This window comes from Branchiostoma floridae, chromosome 1, assembly GCF_000003815.2.
Source record: "Branchiostoma floridae strain S238N-H82 chromosome 1, Bfl_VNyyK, whole genome shotgun sequence".
In the NCBI taxonomy this organism is placed as follows: Eukaryota; Metazoa; Chordata; class Leptocardii; order Amphioxiformes; family Branchiostomatidae; genus Branchiostoma; species Branchiostoma floridae.
Window position 1 is genome coordinate 18377419 of NC_049979.1, and position 27614 is coordinate 18405032.

A 27614-nucleotide genomic window follows, 5' to 3' on the forward strand; every position below is an offset into this window, starting at 1 on the left:
TAGGCGAAATCTCAAAGGGCAGCTAATCAGACAGGCTGACAGAAGCAGGCCGGTGCCGGGTAAAGCTCCCCAAAGCCGACCGCGGAGAATGGTACCCAGGCTAGTATAGCTGTGACTGCACAAGTGTAACAGTACTGAGGACAAGCCAGCAAAGTATTCTTCATATTGTACATTCTGTGTAATCAGTACATTAAACAAATCCTCCCTAACATACATAAAGTCACAACAATGTTCTTACTGCTACAGGTTTGCTTTAATTATACTATAGTCTAATGCAAGTTTGCAAAGCCAAATCCTTAGTAGCTGGCAGGTTGGCTGGTTGCCTAGTTTAAGCACATTAGGAACCCAGTAAAAGTTTTGTGAACTTTTGTTCAGGCTGTGATAAGAGTTCTCCACTGCTTTACAGGCAAGATGCTATCACTGAAAAGTCTCTTCTTCCATTCAGGCATAACTGTTACAGTATGGAGGATTGTAAGCTTGGAGGAATGAATATGGGTATGATAAATGACCTGTCAAATTGTCAAATACAGGAAAGTAACTCACATTTACATATGGACCAGAGGGACAAAAATCCCACATCCATCTCTGTCTCTCCCCAAGCACGGACACAGATCTGTCAAAATTGCTGAATCCAACCTGGACGACCTTTGCGTGCCATAATCCGTCCTGTCCATGTCTACATGAATTTCTGATGAAACTTTCAGCGATACCTACAGCCATCTAGCTCTATGGATACATGATTTTGCCAGGCTGACAAGATGAATGAGCCTTTCATTTCTGGATCACACAGGCAGTATTGCTAACCTAAATCCTCCCTCTTCTTCAAGATGTACAATAGAGATGCAGTCAAAGATGATATATTGAAAGGTGTCCCTCTCCAAGCCTGGCCAATTTTAGCTGTAACAAACTCTTTGGTTTTGCTTTTTACTTAGAAGACCACTCACCTTGACCCACATGTGTGCTAATTTGTGTCCTACCAACTCTCCTGAATTAGTATTTGTAACAGATAACAGGTCATTAATGATCTGGGTAAGTGAGGCACTGTTTATTGATCTATTGACCTTATGGCTTTTTTTGGAAGTTTTTTCCAACTCTCCCTTTGGTTTCTGCCATTAGGACTGCTCTAAGATACAGAATTTAGCAAAGTCATTATTTTCACTTCCAAGATTTGAAAGATGAAAGTCTTACTACAAGTGGACAGAACAGTTCAGACTGGCAGACATCAACTGGCAACGCTGACTTGTACTGGCGTCTCTGATGACATGAACAGCACTGCTGCTGTTTGTACCAAAGAAAGGATGGATTTACGATGCCTTGATGGTTAACGTGGGGATATCAGAGCCCTCTACCAGAATAGGCAGGTACAACATTTATATCTTGATGCATATAACATCATGCACCATTGCGGTAACATAAGGTTGACACTACCAATAAAGACAACCAGCCTGAGAATGATATCAATTTTGACATAGTATTGTTGACCAGTGATAGTGATACCATAATGAAAATTCCATCCAATCACATCAAACACTTACAAAGGCTTAAGATTTCCTTAAGGAGAGATTAAATGATACTGAAGAAGTTTTAGTGGCAGCTTAAGGTATAATGTGACTCACGGAAACACAGTCTGTTTATAAATTCCCTGTTCATATTTGTGCAATGTGTGAATATTGTCCTTCCACTACCAGTAAATCCCTGCAGGCCTATGCTGCACATGTCAAACATATAAAAATGTACAAAAGAACAACCTGGTACACACGAGCAGGTTCTCCTCGTCTGGGCATGCCTAGTGATGTCCTCATTAGCATTCACCCTCTAACGAGGACACGTCATGTACATGGTATCATCCTGAAGTCCAGATTACTAAAACACAAGCTGCAGTCTCTACATTATCAAATTATGGCCCTATTAATTGAAATTATGACATGAATCATCTACCTACCAATTTGGTCCTAGTGTTACTTCAGACAGCAGGTTTCACTGTATAACTGTCCCCTGGGCCACATATGTAAGTTTTAAAACATAACTGTGATGAAAAACACTCTCAACACAGGCTGATGAACCAGTTGTTGGAGTCCCATGTGGACGTTGTTTACTGCCTAGTGGTGATATGATCAAATAACAATTCACCGGAAAGTAGCAAGAATAATGAGACTTGCCATTGATGAGGATCTTGGGATCTTTGAGCGATGGGAAGAACTAAGCATGGCAACTGTTCAGGGTCACCTTATCCTGCACCCTGCAGGGAATTGACAGCAGGATTCAAAGTTTTATATCATAAGCCTGATGAGCAAAGGGAACCTAATCTATCCTTTTGGCAGTGAAAGGTATTACTGCAGGAGCAATCAATCAGAATGCCATAAAAAGTTCTAACTCAAAAGCTTATCATTATATGCACATGCACATGTCTGCTGAAGTTGGAGAATTGGCATCACAATGCTAGCTACCTTACAAATGACCAATACTTTGTTCATATGAAGAATCAAAATAAGACACTTAGAAAAAAGTTGGTGTGAAACAGTGCTACAAATAGTATTTTGACAACGTAACTTATGTTCTACCAAATTTGATAAACAACACACACAAACATTCAAGTGAAAGTTTTAGTGCTGGGTTTCCGTGTATTAGATACATTGTTGTCTAACATAGATCTACATTCCAGAACTATCATAGAGCGGAATTTGTTATCACCAAGCACCATAGGGGCATCTTCTCTAGATAGTTTTGAAGAATGCTTGCAGATAGATAAACATGCAAAAGTTAGGTGCGATGGGCCGTTCAGTGTAACATAACCAGCTGCTGCCGCGCTGTATGCCTGCGAAGCTGGTGTGTTACCCAGAACGAAAGGTGGTTATACTGGCTTTATAGATATAAATACAGATGTTTTTTCATCAGTATTCATCCTTTCAAAGTCTACCAGGCTCATGTGTGACATAAACAAAATCAATGCTGATGTCACCACTTTCTGGGCCTGGTTGCCAGAAGAGATCATATCACCACGACAGTTTACTGCACTTCTGCTGCTTAAATCAAACAAAAAAGTTTTTTATACATGGCTCTATCAAAAGTTCCCTCTTACCATCACAGTAGCTATAAAACTGGAGTTGGTTGAAAGTTGACACATAACCCAACTAATGTGCACCCCAGCACTCCTCTTAGCAAAGCGGCATCCCTCTGGGTTGCCATTACTGGATAAGAGAAAGCTCGTAACTTGTTTATAGACTGTGAGCCGTAAACTTGTTTTTCTCAGGGAGAAGTAAAAAGGTAATGAAAAATCACAGGAACTCCAGTAGTCTCATGAATGTGCTAATTGAAATAAGTTACAACTCCATCTGCCTTAATCTTCACACACCACTATACTGTTCCTTGCACGCTGGCATCTCAGACGCCAGTGTTGCAAACACAAGATAAGCTTTGAAAACATGTCTACAGGATCAGAGGGAAAAGCCCGCAGGTTGCTGTTATCAGGGGAAACACCAGGCTAACATTCAAAAGTCACTTCCTGTTCATAGAAAATTACCAAAATGCATTTTTCAGGCATTCAACGGTACAATGGAATCCTATCCAAAGAGTAGGATTTGACAGGGACTTAGTCATACCTGTGGCTGTTTAACCGTGAGTGCTGAGTGTCAATAAACATGCTCATTAACGAACTTGTCTGGCATCACTATAACTGGTGTTCCCCAGGGAGCACAATTCAAGTGATCATGAAAACTGTCGTAAATTTCTCAGTCTATGCAGGCTATAAAATGGCATTCTTGCCAATAAAAGTCACGCAGGACCAAAGTGTTGGCAGCTCTGACCGCATGATATACAGCGCAGAATCCAGGGATGTGACAACCTAATACATCTAACCCTCAACTTCTAGCATAACTTTGTCTGTTTGAAGCAGTTTGATTGGATACTCATGTGCACAAGTAGCTGAGCTGAACTGTCAATTGGTCAAAAGTTGTCACAAAATAGAAATGATGACATCATTGTCATGCCAAAGAGTCTGATCATAAAAAAACAGGTTCATTGAAAGGACAAGCATAATTCCAAAAGGTAAAACTTATCTTCAGAAGTTTATATCGATCACAGGTATGGCACAAAGGCTTACAGAAAACACAATGATTAAATTTATGAAATAAGTGAAGAGCGAGTAAAGCCTAGCCTGGGGGCTTTGAGATAGAGGTCTGTATTACTGTTCTGACTTACTCTGGGTCCAGAGAGAATTGTGTTGGCGACATTCTAACAAGACATAAAACCAGCAGACGTATCTCCTAGTTTGTGATAGTGCATAACATCAAACACCCTCTGGCAAAACTAATCCTGTGAGGATGAACCATTAAAAGGGAGATATACAGCGGTGGGTTTACAAAAACAGACTGTAGTAAATAAGTCACTTAAACCTGACGCCACTTTTGTCATGCCAAAGAGCAATGTAGCAGAACTTCTGCAACAATTACTTTGGTTGAACAGAGCATCATGGCCTAAAGAGCTTTAACATTAGAGGAACTTGCTACGAAGGTAATAACTTAAAAACAGTAACAACTTTAATGAAAAGTAAATACAGGTAGATATAGATAGGACTGTACATAAGGCTACATAAGGCTGGAAAGACACCATATACCATATATACATACATAAAGGCTAATGCTAGTTCACCTTTTTCCACGGGGTAACCTATATCTGTAGTTTTCACAAACAGGATATTTAGGAATATCAAGTCAATGGATGGTGGTTTCAAGTTTTAAATATTTCAGCTATCTGTCAACTTGATATACCTAAATACCTTGTTTGTGACAACAACAGATCTTTATCAATACACAGAAAGAAATGTGTTGATTTGAAAAAAGTGTCCAGTGGAAAGCCTTTCAGCACCACAGACATGTTTTGTGTATACAAGGATTCTAGTTGCAGGCAACAGATGTCTTGCTGTATCCTTAAGAACAGATGAGCATGAGTGTTATTTTGAACAGGATGTCTCATAGAAAGTTCTTCAGTACTACGGACAGGGTTCATGAGTGGTTAGAATCTGCAGTGAGCTTTCATGACAAACAATCCTTTTGAAAAACTGTAACCTAAAAACAAAATGGAGATACATGTATCTACCTTATCTCATTGGGCACTGCATACTTCAGGCAATGAAGTCTTGAAGCTCTTTGTCCTTGAAGCAAAGAACTCAGCCATTTGTTACTGGTGAAAGAAACGTTTGGTATCTTAGTGAGATCTGGGGCAGTAAAGCTGTAGGATCTTTGCCAAGAGGGCTAAAAGGCTGACAAATCGCCCAGCATCACTCATCTGGAGCAAAACTAATGGACAGGAGGCCTCCCACAGTGGCAGTTCATAGGTTCTCCATGAACTTCCTTAGGGTACTGAAGGACACTACAGTTCCCTTCAGCGCAGTATTGCTTCACCCTTGCAGATGTGAATTCAGTTGGCCTAAGACACTGACATTATATTTTGGGACCCTTCAAGAGCAGGCTCTGTGCTGTGAAGGATTAACATCCATTATCGTAATACTGCCATGCTTACTGCAATTTCTCAAGCGATACTAATTTGACAAATGATCAACGCATCATTTTTTCCAGTTACATGTTGCTATTACAGCTTACCTTTGCCACTTCTGTGTATCTTTTTTGTCTCCCAAAAGGAACTGAAAACTTTTGGCCTTGTTGTCTTCAAATGCATTGTCATCAAAGCCTTTTTAAAAATGTGTCGAATGTATGAACTGTGTATACCTAGGAAATGACTGTTGCTGCACTAGTAGATCTCCTTAGATTATGATTAGTGGCGGTATTATGGTAATGGCGTTACTCCATCTAAAGCACTTCTGGAATAAGCAACTGTCTCATCCATATGGACATTTATATGGATACAAACAGAGTCCTGTTGTGATTCACTCCACAGAAGTCTAATCAGCCTTGAACACCAAGGCCAGCCATGCTGTGGATTTTAATCATCCACAGCAGTACCACTGCAGAAATATGGTCCAGCTCTATGTGCCACAGGCATCTCTGTCTGATAGGATGAGAGAGATATGAACTAACCCTGGATCCTTCATCTGTCTCTAATCCCTTCCTGGAGCACTGCCCACAGTTTAATTATATAATTTCAGATAGATAGTAAATAGAGTCCTGAATCAGCACAGGCAGAACGGTTTGGAAACTTTATCTTGTTGGGCAGGATGGGGAAACCTCCTACTGTTGACATAGGCTCTGCATGGTCCAAATGAACCATCAACACAAAACTAAGCTGTATTAATTTGCAGCTGCATACATACAAACATTCATCAACATTAGCTTTTCTGCAAGGAACTTGCTTTTGTATTGTCATCTTTTCAGCAGTTCATTCTCTATTCAATATTTACTAAAAGCATAACACTATACTTTTGTTCTACACAATTTACGATTTACAATGCAACACTTAACTTTTACAGTAGGCAATAATCCACAAACCACTTCCAGTAAGACACTCAATGTTATGTCTTTGTTTTATAGCGGGTCACACATCAGAGCAACTCTGTTCTTTGAATCCTTCATTAATTCAATCGTAAACACATCAATGAGTTTGTAACACTGGTAGAGAATATGGAAGGTACTGGTGCTAAGCCAAACGGCTGCTACAAATGTAAGTGATGAATGGTATTACACACTTGGCCTTGCATTCTCCATTACCACACTAGCCACATTAAACAGCATTGATTAAGTAGTAAAAAGTTTTGTGGATCAATGCTTGTGTCAGGTGGTCACCAGTAACTTACCCCACTGCTGCAAAATGGTCCACTTTACACCACCCTCTCACAACTCAGGAACTTACAGTCCATCCAGGAGGATAAGTTCTTCATAGGAGGGCAGAGGTGCCAGGCAAATAATGACCTCTGCAGCCATAATGGTGCAATTTGAAAGAGTACAGCCTTCATTTACTATTCATAAGTTCAACATGGACATGTTGTTAAAATGGTAGATCATCATGCATTCTACACACCATAATCCCCCTCTCTGCCCAATAGTGTAGTGGGTCATTCACTGTATCCAGTTACAACATGGTCAATGTTACAGTTAATGTACCCTGTACAGGACCGTAAGTCCTACCAATAGTATGGGGTCATAATGTTTTACCTCCAACAATAAATTGAAAGCATTAAAAGTTGGAGTATGCAGGCAACAAGGCATGTTAAGACTACACCTGTCCTCAACACCTCAATCAACCTGTGAAGAAGATGGCACAGATTTCTACATTTTTTGTATAAACATTGCCATATAATTATATTTCAGCCATACATAGTATGGTGAAATATATTGTATTCGTAATGTTTCTTTCTTTCTTCTTTCTTTCTCCTGTCAAATCTTCAAAGTGATTCATCTCCGCCGTTCCTGGACCGAATGACCTGAAATTTGGCACAGGGGTAGAATGGGCCAATACCTTGATGCTGTTTTCTCAGTTTTTTCATATCTGCCTCTAAAATGATTTTATTGAGATTTTTTTGGTCAATTTTAGACCAAAACTGTATATTTTGGCCCCTGTACCCTGGTATTACAACCAAATGAGCTGAAATTTGACAGAGATGTGCCTTGATAATGCCCCCATATAAATTCGATAACACTTTTAGTGTACAGTACAACAAAATGGTTATTTTTGCGATTTTTTGACCAATTTTTGACCAAAAAAGGACACTTTTGGCCCCTGTACCCTGGTATTACAACCAAATGAGCTGAAATTTGACAGAGATGTGCCTTGATAATGCCCCCATATAAATTCAATAACACTTTTGGTGTACAGTACAACAAAATGCTTATTTTTGCGATTTTTTTAACCAATTTTTGACCAAAAAAGGACACTTTTGGCTCCTGTACCTTGGTATTGCAACCGAATGAGCTGAAATTTGACACAGATGTGCCTTGATAATACCTTCATATAAATTCAATAACACTTTTGGTGTACAGTGCAACAAAAGGCTTATTTTTTGCGATTTTTGGCCAATTTTTGACCAAAAAAGGACACTTTTGGCTCCTGTACCCTGGTATTACAATTAAATGACCTGAAATTTGGTATAGATAGGCATTAGATACTTGGTAACAAGATTCAAGTCAAATTTTTGACATAAACAACTTTAAAATGATTAATTTTGGCACTTTTCTGAGGGGAAATTTGTTTTCTTTTGGCCTCCTGACGTGACCTTCCATGACCCCGCACAGAGCCACACCTGTGCGCGTCAGCCGGAGAGTTGATTGAATCAAAGACCTAGCCAATCAGCGAAGAGGAGGCCAAAGGCTAATTAATATTCATAAGCGGGGCCTCAATGATCCCGTATATAGCAGTGTTCCCGCCAGGGGGAGCGAAGCCCGCCTAAGGCTCTCGCATTTTACACTATTCAGAAGGCTTTATATTGTATCAGTTCTTAGGGGCATATCTATGATAAATCGCAGCAGTCACTTAACTTCTCTTCAGGAGTTTAGCGTAACACTATTTCAGGTCAAACCGTCAAAGGCAACTAAAAACAAACTTTAACGTTACTGAGTTCAACAGTACTTATAACTTGTTATCCGAAGTTGAAACGCTAGCGATGGTATTTTCGCTGCGCTGTTAGCTCCGTGCGACTGTTGTTGACGGTCTTATAACGGTATATTTTGCACCCCTGTACCCTGGTATGAGTAACATTTGGTATAGATAGGCATAAGATAGTTGGTAAAATGATCCAAGTAAAATTTTTGGCTTAAAGTACTGTAAAAGGCTTAATTACAGCACTTTTTTTAGGGGAAATTGGTTTTCTTTCGTTCTCCATGCCATGATCTTTCGGACGTTCACCCCACAGAGCCGACATCTGCACCTGCGTCTAGCCGGCAGGAAGAGTTAATTCAATTAATGGTTCAGCCAATCAGCGAAGAGGAAAGCGAAGGCTAATAAATATTCATAAGCGGGACCACACAATACGTTAACTTGAAGACTCGGGCCGTACAGACTTCTCGCCAGGATTTTTTCAAAGCGTCGGACAGGGGTCCGGGGGCCGCCGAATGTCCCTGGCGGGGTCCAGGGGCAGGGCCACTGTGGGGGGGGACCCAGGTGGGCGAAGCCCCCCCGGAAGCTCTTGCATTTTAGACTATTGAGAAGGCTTCTTTTATCAGTTTTTTTAGGGCCATATCTACGATAATCGTAGCAGTCACTTACTTCTCTTCAGCAGTTTGACTTTAAAATATTTCGGGTCAAAGCTTCAAAGACAACTAAAACCTCATAAACAACAAACTTTACTTAGCTCAACAGTATACAAAAATATTGTACGGGTTGCCATCCTTAGTTGAAGCGCTTATTTATAGCGCTAGTATCTTCGATGCGCCGTTAGCCGCCGTGCGACTTTTGTTGACGGTCTGATATCCCTACGTCGCCGCCTCGCTGATATTCCCACAAACATGTTTCAAGAAAAATACCCAGCAAAAAACGCTGTTCTGCGTCAAATTCTATTCTATAAAACATGTGGGACTCTAAATACAGTCTAAATATTTTGTAGAAGCACCACTGTAGGAAAGAAGGTCCAAGCAATGTAAAACATCACGTAGCATGAAGTTCGCTGTCAACTGGCACACAGCACATGGCTGTTTGAAACTCTAAGTCTAATCAACAGCCGTGTTTGACTGATAGCCGGCGGTCCTTTGATGAAGTCGGCGAAAGGTGCGTTAGTTACAAAATCTGCGTTTAGTTTTGATACGTAATTATAAGTTAGACAGTGGCGAGAATGATTATTTTCTCATCAATATTTCTCTTCAGAATTATTTGAACTTAATTGTACATCTAAACAATTGGCTTACCTGTGCAATGTTTATATGATTAATGATCATGTGTAACGTATGGCTCCTAGTCAATAGATCAGCATTTTCTCTATAGTGACCACCTGTCTATAGTGGCCACATTTCCTAGTGCTGTTGTTGTTTGACATGAACTTTGAACATTTAAATTGTAAGTAACATTTAAATTGTATGAACAGACTGACCAGACAGACGAAAATAAATCCTCGAACAAGGTTCAATCGTATCTTCCGGGTCTGGCAGGAAGTTGTTAAACTAAAATAATAATAGGCTCGATGGCTGATTGCATACAAAGTAAAACAGTTTAACAGTTTTACAGCTTGAAGAAAACAAACGCTCCTACAGTACCTGCACCTGCTTGATAATTATTAAATCGTATGCCCTACTTGAATAAAAAAAAGTTCACTGCAATAATGAATGTACCCACATCACAAGGAGCTTATACTTTTTTAAACTTACACCTAGTTATCGTACTGAAAATTGTTAATGACATTACATGAAGTCATTCAAAAATTTTCAGTCATGATGAAAATTTTCCGAATGGAAGGTGTGATTATTGTCATTTTCTGAAAAATAGAAGCAAGCTCTGTTTTTACCTGGAATCAATTCACAATACCAGTCCACTTTGGGGGATAATGTACTGTTAAGAGGATGTTCCATTTTTGCGCAGGGGTGATTTGGAACAGTCCAATGTTGCGTGGGAAGGGGTATGGCTGAAATATGCTGTATTTGCTCTTAAGCAAATGTCGGCCTTTCTAGTTTATAGAAAATTTGTTTGCATTAAACTTCAATGTTTACATCAAACATCAATGAAGTGCAGTATACAAAATGCATGTCTGACAGCAAGGAAGAAAATGATCCACAAACAGATTTGTAACCTTTAATCAACTGAACTATCTGTGAACCACAATAGGAAGGCTTAACCTTGCAAGTGGTATGGTTAATGAAATCAAACCATTTTTCAATGTGAGGCATGATTCACCCCTGGCTATTGTCATGTCCTGTCTATTCCAGTACATGCTCAATGGTAACACTTCTAGGGCTTTTCATGACTTGAATTGCAAATTTTGTGCCAAAATGTAACATCACATCCTATTTCAAGAGACAGACAGCAAGAGTTCCAATGGTCCTTGCTGTCTGGTTATCCAGATGGACATGAAAGGTTGATATCGTGCAGTAAGGGGAAAATTTCCCAGCCCCCATTGTAAAATGCATATTGGCACACACATAGCAAGGTTCACTGCCACTTTGGCAGGTCAATGTATAAAACATGCAAGTCATAAAGTGTGAAGGATGACACAATTACAGCCATTTTCTGCAGCTGTTCACCGGAAATGGTCCAGAAGCTGGGGAATTAGTAAATCCCAAGGTTAGTAATCATCCTGACATCTCAGGTTATGGCAAACCCTTCAAACATACCCTGTGTGTGGTTTCATATTACAGACATCAGATTCTGTTCACCAGTAATATGCCAATATGAATACAGCAGCAGTCTTATTCCATTCATTAGAGGCAATATTAAGTTACATAATACTATTAATAGATATTCTAAAGTAGACATAGAGTGATACACATAAATGTGCATCTATCAATGATTCTGTACTGCTCCAGGATTTAGCTGTTATTTTGTTGTCAAGAGGACAGACATGAAGGTAAAAGAACCTTGAAGTTAAATTTCTCCTTTGATCTCGGAATTCACCACCAGACCTATTTGACTAATTATAGAATGAAAACAATCATACTAACTCTCTCATCACAATCATATTAGTTTCCTTACTTGACATTTCAAAATTGCTCTTCCCAATGAATTGAGAAATCAAAAGAGCTTCCTTTTAAATCTGAAGACCATTACCTCTAATCTCCATGGTAGACTCCATTAAGGTAAATAACCATTATTGCCGATATGGTTTTGGACATGATGAAAAATGACCTCACTGCCAGTGATATATAGAGACCAGCCACATAGCTCAACTCTACAGAAGCAGTGATAAACCTGGATAAGGGACCAAACTATGATCATGTCTCTCCTTGATTGAAGACATCTATGACATCCTCTTTCAGTCCGCCTGATCCCTGCCCTCCATTACTGATGATGACCATAACCTGGCTCTTTCCATCCACCTTGGCCTGCTGAATGTTATCGTTTGTCCCAGAGTCATGCCCTCCAACCATGGAGCACAATTTCCCAGTTGATTGACAGGACTAGTGGACAGTTAGTCCACCAACCATAATCTTCTTATATCACCAATCTCCTTTTACTTGCTGACTTCTGCAATACCGGACGATCTCTTGAAGGATAACACTGGGGTATTTTTCATTTTCTCTCTCCCAATAAACAGTGATGATTGAGAAAGGGGCTGCAGGTTCAAGGATCAGTCACAGCAAGTGGCCAAGCAATGCTGACCCCTGATTTACCCTGGCTCTCTCACATCATTAGTCATTCTTATGGACTGATCAAAAGATGTAACAGGGCTTTACTTATGAGGGTCTGCATGATTCTTTCCGTGAGGCATGGCAAGCTATTCAAATTCACCATTACTTTTAATTCAATTCCAAGCATTGTTGGCAAATCATTTGTAAAGCGTAATTGGTTGCTTTGATTCTAGGTAGCATGTTGCTATCCTGAATTCAATGCTAAGCATTTAAAGTCGGACTCACAGGCTGCCCAAAACAGAGCATACGGCTGTGTTGGTGTTCGTAGACTAGTTTTGCCAGACAACCATACCAGTAAATATATATGTTCTTCAACTATGTACAAGATAAGTTTCCATGCTTTCCATATTTAAATAACACTGAAAAATTTACATTCCTCATACAATTAGACAAACCATGTATTCTAAACTCCACCGGCAACTACATTTACAATTGTTTTAAGAAGCGAGAAGAAGTTGAACCTGTGCATACTAGTATACTCCAGACTTTGTAGTCTGATTCATGTATCACACCCTATACAATTTGTACTTCACTACTTCTCACCTTGACCTGTACTTAGCTTCTCAGAAAGCAAAAATATACAATAAAGGTCTTCATTCATTATATAATGGAAAAATCCAATGACTCACAAACAATCCTCAAAACTTTGGCAACAACAAGGAAATTTACCATAATGCATTGCCAGTCCTCCCAATTTACCACTAAAATGCCAGTCCTTCTTACTTTGATGTCAATAGGCATTGCCAGGATCTCCACTCAGATCCTCACTTATGCTTGCACAAGGTTAGGTAATGTCAGGAATGATTTCATTCATTCCACAGGAATTTGCACAACTTTGGCTGGACAAGCCCCAAACTACAGTCAAGTTTTGCTGACATTCGAAGACAAAGGGCAAAGTTCTAACTTTTTTATTCAAAATGTTGTTCATGCTACGTACATTGTAAATGAAGTACCTGCAAGATCTAACACCAGCATTTTTTTCAATACAAACGTATGGCAGTGGATCATACTGGTTACTGAAAGGGATGAATGAGTCAATTTTTTGTGAACAGTGAAACCTATACAAGTGACCACCCCTACATAAGGACAACCTGGTCTATGTGACCAATCTTTGGTGGACAATTTACAAGCATTGAGAATATTTGTCCACATAGACCAGATTTGATCAGTTTGCTGAGTGTTCTTGCTGGTAGTTTTGACAATAATATTAATAAGCCTTGTTTTACCCAGTCCAAGACTTATATCTTTATCATTAGTATCAAAGGTACTATATAGTGACAAGAAACTGCAACCAGTCAAATATCCCATTCTGTAACTACCAACTGTCATGTTCCCGTTAGAGTTGATTTAAAACTTTCAATCTAGCCAGGTAATTATTCATATTACTGTAATTTCATTTAATTATGTTTTTAATTCATGGTTGAAACAATTCTGTGGTACAGTAGCCATACAATAAAAACATGCTCACAGTGTCATGCATTTGCAGTGGGGAGGTCATGGCAAATGTTCTAAGATTTACAGTACCTGCTGACAACAAATACTGCATGTACATGTAACGTTATTGTATAATATTATAAACAACACCTGCTAATCCTCTTTGGATTTCCAGTGACTTGTGCATGGTGAAGTTGTGGACAGTTACCTTTTTCTGTCTTCTAACCTTGAAAAATAAAAGGTAGCAAAGGTCACAGGAAAGTGTGCCTGTCCATTGTATAAGTTCTGGGTATGTTATTGCAAGGCTTTACAATATGTAGGGGCCCTATCAAAAGGAAAGCTATCTCAATTTGCAGGAGGTATGGGCTCCATCAGGTGGAGGCAAAACTGCAGAAGACCATGCCATGGCCTGACCTTTCCCCTGCAGAGCTGGTGTAGTTGATGTGCTCAATAAAGGCCCAGTCATGACGAGAGCTGATATTTCCACACAGGCCAAAGGCCACACGAGTTATGACAGTGATCACGGATACTTACTCCACGTGGCGCCATAATAAATTTCTTCATTCTGCATGACGATGAAAACATGGCAGACCTTATTAGTTGTGCCTCAGGGATCTTAATTTGCAACCATGTAACAAATTTCATGATGGTAAATTCTCCACAGAAACCATATCTAGTTTGAACAACTTTCTGGAAGAGTTGAGGCTGACAGCAACTTTATAATGTTTCACAGAGATACTCCATCTTCATAAAAAGAGAAAGCCAAAAGACTCCCCGAGATTGTTGCTGATACTATCGCCATATGTGTAACTTATTCCTAGCCATGAAAACCCCATAGCATCAATGTATATCAACCCAGAATATTGCAGAAAACTACTTTCCATTTTATGAGGTAATGCCTGTGGAGCACAATTTATCGGAACATCGCAAATCATGCAGATTTTACTGGCACAGCAAGCAGGGGGTGCATATAAAAGTTGGAGGTGTATTTTTTGCTGCATTAACTGCCTCCTGGTTTCCAAGATAGATGATAAAAATGGCACTCAGTTGGATAGGTCAGGATAAATGGGGACAATTTATTCAGGAGCCTATGGTTAATGCCACAGTAGCGACAGATGACACAACAAAATGTGACAATTCCTGGAAACTACTTCATTCTGTATTTGTATACCAGCAGGTCTTTCCAATACAAACTGCTTTTGGTATTGTAAATCAGGTTTCATTGCAAACCAAATACAATACTACCATTTACAATTTCCTCCACTTCAACGTTTGAAAAATCCACTAAACATCCTCGTTGTTCTGGTAGATATAACGCTAGTTCACCTTTATTCGCAGGGTAACCTATATCCGTTGCTGTCAGAAATGGGTATTTAGGGATACCAAGTCGACGCACGAGAGTTTCAAACTACAAAATTTTGAACGTATTGCAACTTGAAACCACCGTCCGTCCCCTAATACTGTGTTGGTAAACACAATGAATATAGGTTACCCTGCGGATAAAGGTGAACTAGCGTTAAAGTTCAGATGGGTGGTTAGTGTATTTTGGTGTATATGGCCACCTTCATTTCTCTTACAAAGTAGGCCTGTACTACCCTGGAGTCCAGTCTTTACAGTCAAATCTGCTCAAGATGGTTACCCAGGGGACCAGACCAAAGTTACTGTTTTGGACAGGTGACCAGCTTGAAGAGCATCGGCTCACAACATGGCATTTAATGGTTTCCATTTTGGTGTCTTACACTATGTCAAATATTTCTCATATTTGACACCTGTACATCTACCTGTATGATTCAAACCCACCAACACATTGAAACAACTACCTGTGATACCTGTAGACAAATCCGGGAAAGATAATGATTGTGGCACAATCTACCACAGCCTTTGTGAGGATTAAACAAGACGAGGGCCCTGCAGGAATCCTACCTCAGCAAAACTGAAGACAGCATGAGGTTTGATAAACTTACAGCTGCAAATGACAAGCTTCAAACGTCCACCAATAAACTGACTACAGTAGATCATGACCTTACCTTGGTTTCCAGGCTGCGAATCTTCTCGTTCTGCTCAGTAACAATGTCTCTCAACTGGAAAACAAAATCCACAACACACTTCAAAACTTTCCTGGTGAGCAGCAATCACACCAATAGAAACAGAGTTTGATTTTGCAATGACAAATTACATTGTAACATCAGCCCATATAATTCCCATAGATGCCATATAACTAAAAATACATGAAGTTGAAGTAATTAAAAAAGATGTACCAATGCAGTATCAGTAATCTGAGGTATATACATTTCAGATATGTACACATCCAAGACAATTTTCAGAAGAAATCACTAACAATGTTTTCTTGAGGTGGCACCTAGCGGAATTATGAGAGTTGATGCTACCTTTCATACCATTCCTGTCAGGAGGGAGGTCTTGTTACAAATGGGGGCTATGATGTGGAGAACTATCATTCCATTACTGGGCAAAGTACAATAGTCTACACACCATCAACTAATACCATCAACCTTGCACTTTGATTCTGAGGAGGCAATTCCTCCCAGTGAACTGATGACATTTAGAAAACCTGGTTAATACAGATGCCTTTCCAAAACCAGATGGATGACATTTTGACTTCCACAGCAAAGAGAGATGTGTATGTGGTTCAATGGTGTTACCCATCTTTGTATATTTGTGTTGAAATCAATTTCATCTGATTTCATCTAATTTATGTAATATTGGGTTATAAAAAATATATACGTCGTTGAAAAAGGCACCAGATATATGAAATCAATGCCTACCCTTGAAATGTGTAATAAGAGGCAGCAACTGTTATAGTAATGATGACAGAATATGTTGTTAGAATGAAGTTGTAATGTTAAAGTCTAAATGTGCTAGAAAATCATACAATGTGTATTTCTTGTGATTAGTCCATTCACAAACCTATCACAGTACACATTTCATGCACCTCACAGCAGTAAAAATAATTTTACATCCATTCTGACCCATCACCGCCACATTGTAGGGCTTGTTCAGCCACATATTGCCTTATGGGATCAGTCTAAATGGCCACATTAACTGTGAGGTACTGCTAGAGTTTCAACATGCTCTTTCACTACTACAGTCTGCCAGTACATTTCTCAGCCTGATGTGACCATGGAGGCAGTTTGTTCTGCTTCATTGTCTACAAATGGTACAAGGAGTCCTTGATAGATTTGTGAAGCACCTTCAAAAGCTGAAATTCCACCACTGTGCATACATTGATCCTGACATGGGTTTGGAGGCCACGATTTTCAGCCTAAAGTGTCAGATAAGTTTGGGCAGCTTTGTTTAGGCTGAAACTTTTCAGCCATTTCCTGCATCTTTTCACCCATCTGCATTACTTATTGTTGTATCTGCTATGTTTCAAGCCTGACTTACGATGATCATTAAGGTAACACAGGGCTCGAAATACCACCTGCATGTGCAGGTTAGTCCATGTGAAATTGGAGCTGTGTAGGTATTTCTGGTGTCTACCAGCACATAGCCTGCATTGGTCCATGTACTGGGTTTTAGACATAAACGTCATATGATGTAAGTGTATGTGGATTGTTATCAGCTGCATTGAATGTTACCCCTATAAAGTATAAAAGAAAAAAATAGCAATGGTTCCTGAACAATTCTAGTGATCCATACTTCCTAAATTCAGAGTGGTGCAGGTAAAATTTGTCTGGTGCAGGTAATTTTCAATGTTACCTACACCAGTGTAGGTATGCAGAAACAAGTATTTCGAGCCCTGTAACAGTGCCATCCCTCTGTAGTACATACCTGCTGGTTGTCTGTCTGCAGCTGCTGCAGTTGTTCCTGCAGGGCTGCGATGGTCTCCCGCAGCTGGGCCTCCACACTCATGTTGAGGGAGGGGTGGTGTCCCTGAGACGTGTCCTCATCACCATCAGGGGGGACTCTCTGGGCAACTTCTGTGGCTTCTCCATCCTACAGGAACACAAAGACTTAACCCCACATAGATATTCTTCACAACATGTTTTTTTTTTCACTGCAAATGTGTCAATGGACTATATTTTTCACTCAGACTACAGATGATAACAGTATGTGATGAAAATCTCTTCCATATCTACCACTTCAGCAACTGCATGCACAAGGAAATTATTTCACACTAATAGAGTCTTCTTGCAAGCCAATCCTAAGAAAGGGCAATTTGCACATTGTCTAACAGTAAAACAGAAAATTGATAGTTGCACAACATGGAATTATAGGCAGCAAATTAACATCACTCACAGATGCTTTTGATAGTTTACATGAGGGAAGACTGTAGTCTGCAGCTAACGCTATAGCTATCTAGCTTGTTTTTGGCACAGCTTAGATCAACTTTTTGTAAAAAAATTGTAGAAAAGAGCTTCCTTTTTAAATCATATTTTAAAGAGGGCTATTTTGTACTCACCACTGCAAAGGCTTCAACATCGTTCTCCTCTTCTCTTACTGGTGCTGTGTCACCAGCATTTGTGGATGACATGGGAATGTAGTTCTCATCTTCCAACTCCTTGAATGCCATAAGATTCAGTTATACAAAGCCATTGCATATAACATTTTACAAGATAGTTTGACACCTTGAATCACCAAGATGACAGTGATTGGATCTTAAATGTCAATCAGTGTCACCATGTTTATTTAAGAGCTAAGTGACTTGCATGCACAACGTGAAGTTATAATGTGGAGCATGCAGAGGCACTGTGGCCAGGACACATCTGCCAGACTGTGAAAAATTCAGCTGGAGGTGATGAAGATGGATCAAATACAAAACTTTTGACACATCAGTATCTACAAGATGATAATTTCTTTCCCACCGGTAGAGACTTGGGACCAAATTTAGATGCAAGCTCCCATCCTGTTCACAGTCTAAATGATACTTAAGACTATAGTTTAAATGTTTTGAGTTAAAGATGTCTGCAGAATTTTCACAATCAGGCAGGTTTCCAGGTGTGACCGCTACACTACCTTCTTTAACCACTCAGGGACACAGTCTGCAAAGTCCACACCACTGTCGTCTGGAGGCCTGACACTGTCATCAGGGCAGGCAGCAGACGTACCGGCCATCGGTATAATGTCTGAGTCAGCTAGCTCCTACGGTTGTTAATTTGGCACACAGAAGAGAAGCCACACGTCAAACACAGCAAACTTCACTACAGGGCTTATTTAAAAAATCAGTTCAAAGACAACAGAGCACAAGAGCAGTTTACTATAGATTCTGATGAGCACAGCAACTTCAACTACAGTTCTTAATGCATATATCTTTATTGATATTCATATTTTCTGCTGTAAAAAGATAAATTTGACTTGTCTGTATTGGTATCAACCATACAGTCTAACACGCCAGTCCTATCAGCACCGGCCCTCTGGATGTTAGCTTTAACCACTTCAAGGTTAACACAAACTAGGGAGGATTAGCATGTAATGCACTCCTTAGCTTGGAATGCAACATCAAAACTACAGCCCAAACCAAGACAAACAAATATTATCCAAGAACTGACTTGAAGTTGAGGCTCTGGATTTTCTTCTAAGCCTGTAGAAACAAGAACAGCTGGACATTATAATGATGAAAATGAACTAATCATGCACCAGTCAATTGTAAATACCAAGGAAATAGTTCAGCACAATTTTCTGTGATATTTCTCAGAGCTAACAATAAATCAGGTTGGCTGCCCAAACATGTATGTTCCAAATGAAGAACTTAGAAGTAGAATCAATGCTAAAACATCCTCTTCCTTGGCATTTACATTGCATGGTGTGTCACCATAAGTAGTAGAACATTACCCGCTGAAGCCATGTAGGAGGAATAGAATCCCCTACAGTGTTGACTTGTCTGTTGGAGGCATCAGGAGCTATGAATGACTCAGGGACTCCTGAGTCCCTATCTGACATGGCACCATCCTCACTGGTACAGCACACACTGCCAAACACACTGTCATCCACCTCTTCTGCTGGGGACACAGACAGCACTGTGGCTCTGTCGTCTTACACATCTTCATATTCTAAATCCTTGTGTTTATCAAATATCAAGCCACTCTTTACACTTAACTTCTTAAAAACTGTGATTGCTTTTGAAGAGCAAGCAGTACATGTAATACTAGTAATTGGCAGCCATACTCATTTAGCTTTAATAGGTACAGAGTAAGAAAGCCTTTTACTTTGCCTCATTTGTGCAGATCCTAATTGGAAATTAAGAACATTCTCAGAGTGACGCCACGGTAAAACTTTCAATGTGATTTTAACTGCAATGATTAAGCTTGTAAGCGACAGACTTCACATACTACTTACCTTTGCCTGTGCTTATTTGTGACCTGATAGTTTTCTGTTGCAACACTTTTTCTGCAAGAAAGAAAAAGACAAGTCTAAGTGTGTATCATCTAAAGCGACTACAAAGCCATATTGCTGAATGGGGCTTCAGGTATATTGTGAATTTCCTTTGAGGTCAAGTAAGTATTGATGTATACTAGGCTTCTCAAAGGTATATTCTTGGCTTTTATTTAGACACAGGGCCTAACAATATTGCATACTTGCTGTCAGCTTACCCACAACCATGATGGTGTTCCAGTGTCTACATGAAACATCTGATGCGAGATGTAAGGAGCCAAATATGGGTCTGGGTCTGGAGACAGAGGCAGGGTGGAGACCCTTGGGTCCCTTCTCCCCACGGTCTGACGTTACACCCAGCCTGCCGTCCTCACCATTCCCCCAGGAATAGATCATGTTATCTGTAGGGGGTATGGCACACATTGTATGATTGTCCTGTGGTTAAACCTACCCTGCAGCTAACACTTAAAAGAAGGTTATCTATTTTCTACAGTTGGTTCTGATAGGTCTGATAGGTCTGCTGGTCTGGCCAGGGTGTTTGCAGAACAACAACAGTAAAAAAATATTAAGACCATATATCAAAAAACTTACACAAATTGTGCTCAGGATTGATTTTCTTTTATCCTTTTGTGGTTTGTTGTCTTTCATATAATTTTCATTCCCTGCCAACTGGTGCCAGTTTGACAATGCATAAGCACATGTAGTAAAACTAAAAGGTAACAAGGATTATTTTTATTCCATGACTTAGACAGTGGTAAAACAACATGGTATACCCTCTATGGCAGATGAGGCGATAAAACAGTGTGTCCATTCTCGTGAGCCATAATGTGGTAAGTACCAGGAACAGTTCCTGACCTGACGTGGCAGCCACAGTAAAGCCGTCCCCACAGGCCACCCTCAGGACCTGCCTGCCCATCAGGCTGCCACGCAGCACATTGATGCTGCGCCGAGGTTTGAAGTCTCCCACTCCCAGCTGGCCAAACTTGTTGGACCCAAACGTGATCAGAAAACCATGTACTGAGCAGGAGCAAGTACAAATGTAGTGTTACAGCAACAAATTCTCTCCATTCATTTCTTTCCTCTTTAGACAACTGAGTTGTTCTACCATGAGAACTGACTAGCTGTTTGAATCAGCCAGCTACTTCAGCCTCTACTTGAACGGTGATGATGAAAAGGCAGCTTTGAACCGTCATAGAATGAGAACAATGTATACTGACTTAAAGCAAAGTCATTCAACGGTTCAGAACAAAAGACAGAGACAAACTTTCCTCACCATCTATGGCAGCAGAATGTGTCTGTCCAGCTGAGATCTGCAGGATCTGATATCTGCTCAGGGACCTTACCAGGGTGGGTTGTAGTTTACAGGGGATGTCATATGAGATCTGTAAGGGAACAAGTGAAGATAATTGAAGGTTATGCTAAGATGTACTTACCAAAGTATAATCTGAATCATGCCTCATACGAGACCTTGTTCGCGCATACTTAGACTAAGTGCAGTATTCCTGTGAATCGCTAGAACGTACACACATCCAAAGAAAAGCAGATGACGCCCCTAGCAACCATTATTTCATTTTGTACTTTATAGGGATTCACAGGAATATGTAGGTATGCCTGAACAAAGTCAAATCAATGAGTTATAACTGCATGTAGTCTGTGAACATCTGTAGATATCTATAGCCTGCAAAATATGCACAAGATATAGACGAAGCAAGAAGAGTGCCAGATACATTAAACATTAGCGAACACCAGCCATAGAAGCAGCGACCCAGCACCTTTTTCTTCCGTTTGACCAGCCCAGAAGCGCTGAGATTGAAGCCCAGCTTGTTGTGCTCATTAGAGCCACATGCCAGCACCCTGCCATTGGCCGTTAAGAAGAAGGTACCGTCAGGACCACAGTGGATGGTTTTGATGGTCTTACTGCCACAAAACTCCACCTTCTGGGGGCTGGCAAAGTCATCTTCTGAACCCAGGCCAAGGCGACCTGATAGGGATAAAGAAGATGGTAAATATTTGGCGTCCCCATTTTAATTAAAGAACACTGGTTCCAGCTATGAAAACTTTCCTCTACTCTATCAAATCCATACATATTACCTAATGCTAGGGAACAACCTTTTTCACTTCCTCAGTCTCACCATTTCAAAGCAGGACATACCCCTTGCCTTACACTTCGGCAGTTCCAATGACTGACATAATAGTAAGTAATTCAGACATGAGGTTCCCTTACCGAACTCCCCACATCCCCAGGAGTACACTTCCTGCTCACGAGTCAGGACGACAATGTGAGCGTCCCCACAGGATATCTGAGCGACAGGACGGCCAGTGAAGAACTCCACCTCGATGGGAATCATCACCTCATCGCCATGCTCATTCTCACCTCCCAGACATCCCCAGTAATCGGAGCCACAGGCATACACCTTCCCTTCCTCTGAAGGAGACAAAATTGGAATAGAATCAGTGGAGCTTATTCATTTTATTAAATTTCTGTTGTAACAAGTGTTGACTACCAACTTTAAGTTTGAGCAGTAAAGGAGTCCCTCTGTGGATACACTTCACTAGAAACTCGTGAACAGGCTTGTATCAACATTTACGATCAAGTAAGGTAATAAATCAAAGCTCCAGACATTTACAGAAAATACATTTCATATCACCCATGGAAGAAGTAGTTCTAGTTGACAGATCTTTTACAAACATCGCATTAACAAGAATCTTACATTGGTCTGCAATACCAATACACATTGATAGGTGGGGTAGCTGAGCAGTCCATGCAGAGTTTCATCTGTCTTCTTTGGCAGTCTCAGTAAACTCACTATCGTAGCATTTGTATTGGCCAAAGTTAAAAAATACTTTAAAAAATCATTATAGACAGGACATAGGAGGAATCTTGCCATGCCCATTTTGCTTCGTTTGCTTGGTTTTGCTGTTCCCTTTGACTCACCTGTGAGGCAGGCGGTGAACTCCTCTCCACAGCCCACCTGTGTGATAGCTGTGCCTATCAGACAGTCTACTCTCCTGGGGGCTCTGTAGGAGGCAGTGTCTCCATGGCCTAGCTGCCCCACCATCGCAACACCACCTTGGACATTCTGCAATTGAAAGACAAAAAATCTATAACTGTCAAATAATACGATGGCAATTATAAAAACTTTCTAGTAGAATGCTAGCTTAAATTAACTTCTAGGCAACTGTAACACAAGACAGATCCAATCTAAGTACTGATCCAACATTTTAGACAACTTACAGCCCATGTGAAGAGTTCCTTCTCCACAGTGACCACAGCATAGTGGGACCGACCTGCACAGACCTGCAGAAAGGTTACCAGAGATCAAGTACACACATAACAGGTGGCAAAACAAATTCTTATTGTTACAAACAAGAAAAGAGCAATCTGAAAATGCTTATTGGAGAAATTCAATGTTGAATTGCAGATACCAACATACAGCAGCAATAACAACTACTTTCAATACTCAATAGCATACGACAAATCATGAAGAAACATTGGGATCCAACTGCAATTCATTTGACCTACCTGTAAAGCACTGCTGCCTCCATGGAAAACATCCAGCTTATGTGGGTTCTGCTTTCCACCTCCCCAGTGATAAACCTGTAAATTATGTGCACGGTCACACCTGAAGTACATTGTAGCTGCATGTTTTTACTCACATGCAAGCCTTCTGACTCATCACTGTTTGATATTTCCACAATCCACACCTTTTTTAATCCACGTCTTTCCCAAAGGTAACGTTAACTAAGAGTGCATTAGAGTATTGTCTAAACTTCGTTTTTTGCCAATCATGCTGATCACAATGAGAACTACTATAAAGCCTCAAAGTTCTGACAGTATCTGCACTGTCCAACACTTCACACAACTCACCTCACTGGTTTTAGAGGTAACAACTGGGACTGTGTCAGTTGTGACGCTCATTCTGCAAGTCAAGTTACATGCTGTTAGTGCCGGCAAGCATGCAGCTACTAGCGGACTTGCTGGAATAGAGATTACCCTCACTATGTAAACTTTCTGGGTCACTAATATCATGCTGTTAACTTTGAACTCACGAACTATAAATAGATAGATCCATTTCTCCAAGATCAAGGCAGAAAGCTATGTGGAGAATTGTACATGTTTGACCTTCAGAAGAGTGAAGTAAGCACAAGTCATTGAGCCTTAACTATGGTTACAGTTAGTTATGAGATTCAGGTTACTGTGACTAAAGGTTACTTCTAAAGTACACTCGAGCAAGCAGGGCAGGAGGATTATGTAGTATTTCCCTCAGGCAGGCAATCAGGATATCCCCCGTAAGAAAGCTTTTAATGTAAACTCAAAGAGCTTGTCCAATTTCATGTGTCACGCAGGAGTATTGGCACAGACAGTATAAGTGAACAGCCTAGCAGTTGGTGGCAAACTTGTTCTTGACAGAATTGGACACTTTCTAGCAGTTACAGAGTGCATTATAGTAACATCATTTTTGGCAAATGCAAATGCAATGTTACAAAGTATAGGAAGTAAGGAATCTAGCTAGGATGGTACCAAGGCTATTTGCAATGCACAAACTTCATCCTTTCTAGTTAACTGTTTATCCACGGATGTACATCACACCAACCTAGTTTTCCTGGTAGTTGCATTAAGCTCCCAAACTTTTCTCTCCATGTCCCTATAGAGGATAAGCACAGCATAGTGTTTGGAATCCTGATATAAGCAATACTCATACTAGTAATAAAAGTTCATTTTAACAGTAGTCCATGATGAAAGAAAAGTTTCAAACAGTTTTTGACATGTCCATATTGTCATACTCACTTCCCAAGTGAGATGAAGATGGGGTACAGCAGGATATCCTTGGCTTCTGGCCTTCCATCTGTATCCTGAAGAAAAAGGGACACAATTTTCAAGTCATTCCTCAAAGACTATTTCATATGTAGCCTATACCTAATAGCATATAATAATTATCAAAGCAAGGTTCTCAAATAACAAGTGTTTAATCTAAGCCTACTACACAGTGAGAAACAACAGATAAATACAAAACTGTAGTGATGATTACTAATGATGATAATTTCTCACATCAGACAGGAGTTGATGAGCCAGTGAGCGGATGGTTTCTGAGTAGCTTGCGTCAATTTCTCCCATTTTGATTCCTTCCACGATGCGAGCAGCCAGTCTCAGTGGATTCTGGGATAGAAGACAACATGCCATGTTTAAATTTAAGGTTTACAATAATCACAGAATTCAAAAATCTTCTACATTTTCATTATAGACATAATAATGAGAATCACTTACTGAAGCATCAAATGTCCTTTTGAGGGTGAGCAGTTCATACAGCACACAGCCCACTGCCCAGATATCACTCTTAAAGCTGTACCTGCAGTATTGGAGGGGAGGGAAATCATGATGAGCATGAAGTATATGTGCAGTAAGTCTTTATTGGATGATAACGTGATAAATATTACTTTACTTATCCATGGATTGCAGATGATGTTGAATGTAAGCACAGGTGCCTCATGGTTACAGCAAAGTACTAACCGTTCTCCTTTAATGAGTTCAGGCGACATGTAGTAGGGTGTTCCCACATACTGCATGGAAGAGGACACATTCAGTCAGTTAAGAAGCTATATTTTGGCAAATCCCTTAGTGAATTAGCCTGGGTACCATCCGGATAGTAGTTCGCTCCTATGTTCGCTTCTGCTATCCGTCTGGAGATGTGCGCATTCAAACCGTTTGGTGGTGACGCCAGTTGATGAGCGAATCAAGGAATGGGTTCTAGAGCACTCGTTCGATGACAACAGGCCGGCGCCCACATGCGCAAGGGGACGTGGGGCTTTTCCAGTGTTGGAACACCGGTTCGAACGATCACATGAACCCATTCCATAATTCGCTCCTATGTCGGGACCAATCAGCGCCTGCTTCCAAAATTTGGACGATTCCAGACGTTGAGATGGTCCGCGTTCCCAGACGGAAACACAGAGAAGTGACTGTATATAGTGTATAATGAATGTCAGAGCTAGAAGCGACTGTATATAGTATATAATGAACGTCGGAGCGAACTACTTTCCGGATGGTACCCAGGCTATTAGTGAATCAGTCTGTATACAATTTGTCATACATTGTACATAGTATCAATTCTACTAGTATCTGTAGATGTAGTCTAAAACCAACTACATGTATCAACTGTCTCCAAGGTATTCTGGTTCATAGGATCTGCCATAAGTATGGCACAACTCAAGGTCTTCAAGGATACCACAAGCTCAATGCTAAGCCATCAACATAGACTTACCAACAATACAGTCATCTACTGCTTATCTTACCATTAATATCTCAAAAACATAATATGAAGGCAATGGAAACATTTTCAAGATTTCTAGTATGTCAGACATTTGAAACCTAATCTCTTTGAGAAAATCTATCCATTTGGTCCATTGTTTGTCTGGCTATCCATCTACCCACTTGTCAGTCTGTCTGTGTGTTTATTCAAAACACCTCTATGATGGTATTGCCTAACAACTCTTGGTCCATACTTACAGATTCTGCCATCTTGCTTGTATTTTCCAAAACTTTGGAGATTCCAAAATCTCCCAGTTTGACCAGACCAGACTTGGTCAGAAAAATATTCAATGTCTTGATGTCTCTGCAAATAGAAATGTATCGATGAAGTCTATACCTGCTGGAAAAATCCTTAATTCCTTAACAAAGGCAATGTAAATCTTACAGTTGGTGAAAGCAGAAAGGTAGAAAAAAGCAGAAAAACTCAGTATCTTTGCTGATATGAAATACATACAAGATGGAGGAAGAGCTACCAGACTGGCTACACTACATTCCAGTCTACACTCCCTCCCTACTAGTGCAGCCTGGACAGTAAAGGATTGTGTACTTTGTGCCTGAGGAGAGACAAGGTAGGACAGCCCAGGAAAGGGGGAGAAAATAAGCCATAACTTAAAGCAAAACACCTGGGATCAGACAACAGACAAGATTCACTCCCAATGTGACAAAGTGTCCAGATTTAGCAAATCAGCTGGCAGCAAAAAAAAACCCTAGCCTTTTGGCAAGCCAGACATTTTAACAGTCCGCAGCACACAATGGGTTAAGGCAACAAGTGCGGAGATAAACTTTTCAGATGTATTACGAATTAGAAAATAAAATATCTCACGCTCCCTGGTGTTTTGCTTTATGACACTGCAGAAAAGACTGGCAAAGAACAGTAAACAAACTTTTACATTGACTTTCAAGGGATCATCATTTTATCATTCTGTTCCACAGCACAAAGATAGAAACAGCCATGTAGGAAAGTTTGCAGATTACACATTATTCCTCTAGTGAAGATGTCATCTAAAATGTTTACTGGATACATACATGAAGCAATAGTCAATCATATAAGGAGAATACTCAGTATTTCCTTCCCTTTCTTACTTTTAATAAAGAACATTAGATGGTACTCTGTAAAGCTCACCATTTGCTTATACAAAAATCTAGTTTCAACACTTTGAACTTGTTTGGATACATATTTCACCTCAAAGTTGACCTACCTGTGTAAGATGCCATACTCATGTATGTGGGCAACAGCAGACACAAGTTGGAAAAAGTACCAGATGATCAGCTGCAGGAACGAAAATGTTACTTTAGTATTCATGAGTACTTGTTGCTACCATCAATGA

The 27614-nt window shown here is 40.2% G+C and overlaps 1 protein-coding gene across 5 annotated transcripts in view; it reads right to left on the reverse strand.

Moving 5' to 3' along the window:
- LOC118418584 (serine/threonine-protein kinase Nek9-like) overlaps positions 1-27556 on the reverse strand; it is a gene marked incomplete at its 5' end in the record, with an annotated part of 53152 nt that extends 25596 nt beyond the window's left edge. For 2 of the 5 annotated variants that reach the window (XM_035824581.1, XM_035824606.1), the window contains 22 exon segments: positions 15677-15730; positions 17439-17603; positions 18070-18168; positions 18624-18749; positions 19440-19606; positions 19944-19994; positions 20198-20380; positions 20835-20996; positions 21253-21361; positions 21752-21960; positions 22204-22404; positions 22915-23059; positions 23215-23277; positions 23503-23577; positions 23848-23899; positions 24575-24625; positions 24769-24833; positions 25030-25137; positions 25246-25327; positions 25489-25538; positions 26485-26590; positions 27486-27556. In XM_035824581.1, the coding sequence (XP_035680474.1) occupies positions 15677-15730; positions 17439-17603; positions 18070-18168; positions 18624-18749; positions 19440-19606; positions 19944-19994; positions 20198-20380; positions 20835-20996; positions 21253-21361; positions 21752-21960; positions 22204-22404; positions 22915-23059; positions 23215-23277; positions 23503-23577; positions 23848-23899; positions 24575-24625; positions 24769-24833; positions 25030-25137; positions 25246-25327; positions 25489-25538; positions 26485-26590; positions 27486-27556 (2394 nt within the window). 5 annotated transcript variants of the gene reach the window in all.
- Between the last annotated feature and the right edge of the window lie 58 nt (positions 27557-27614).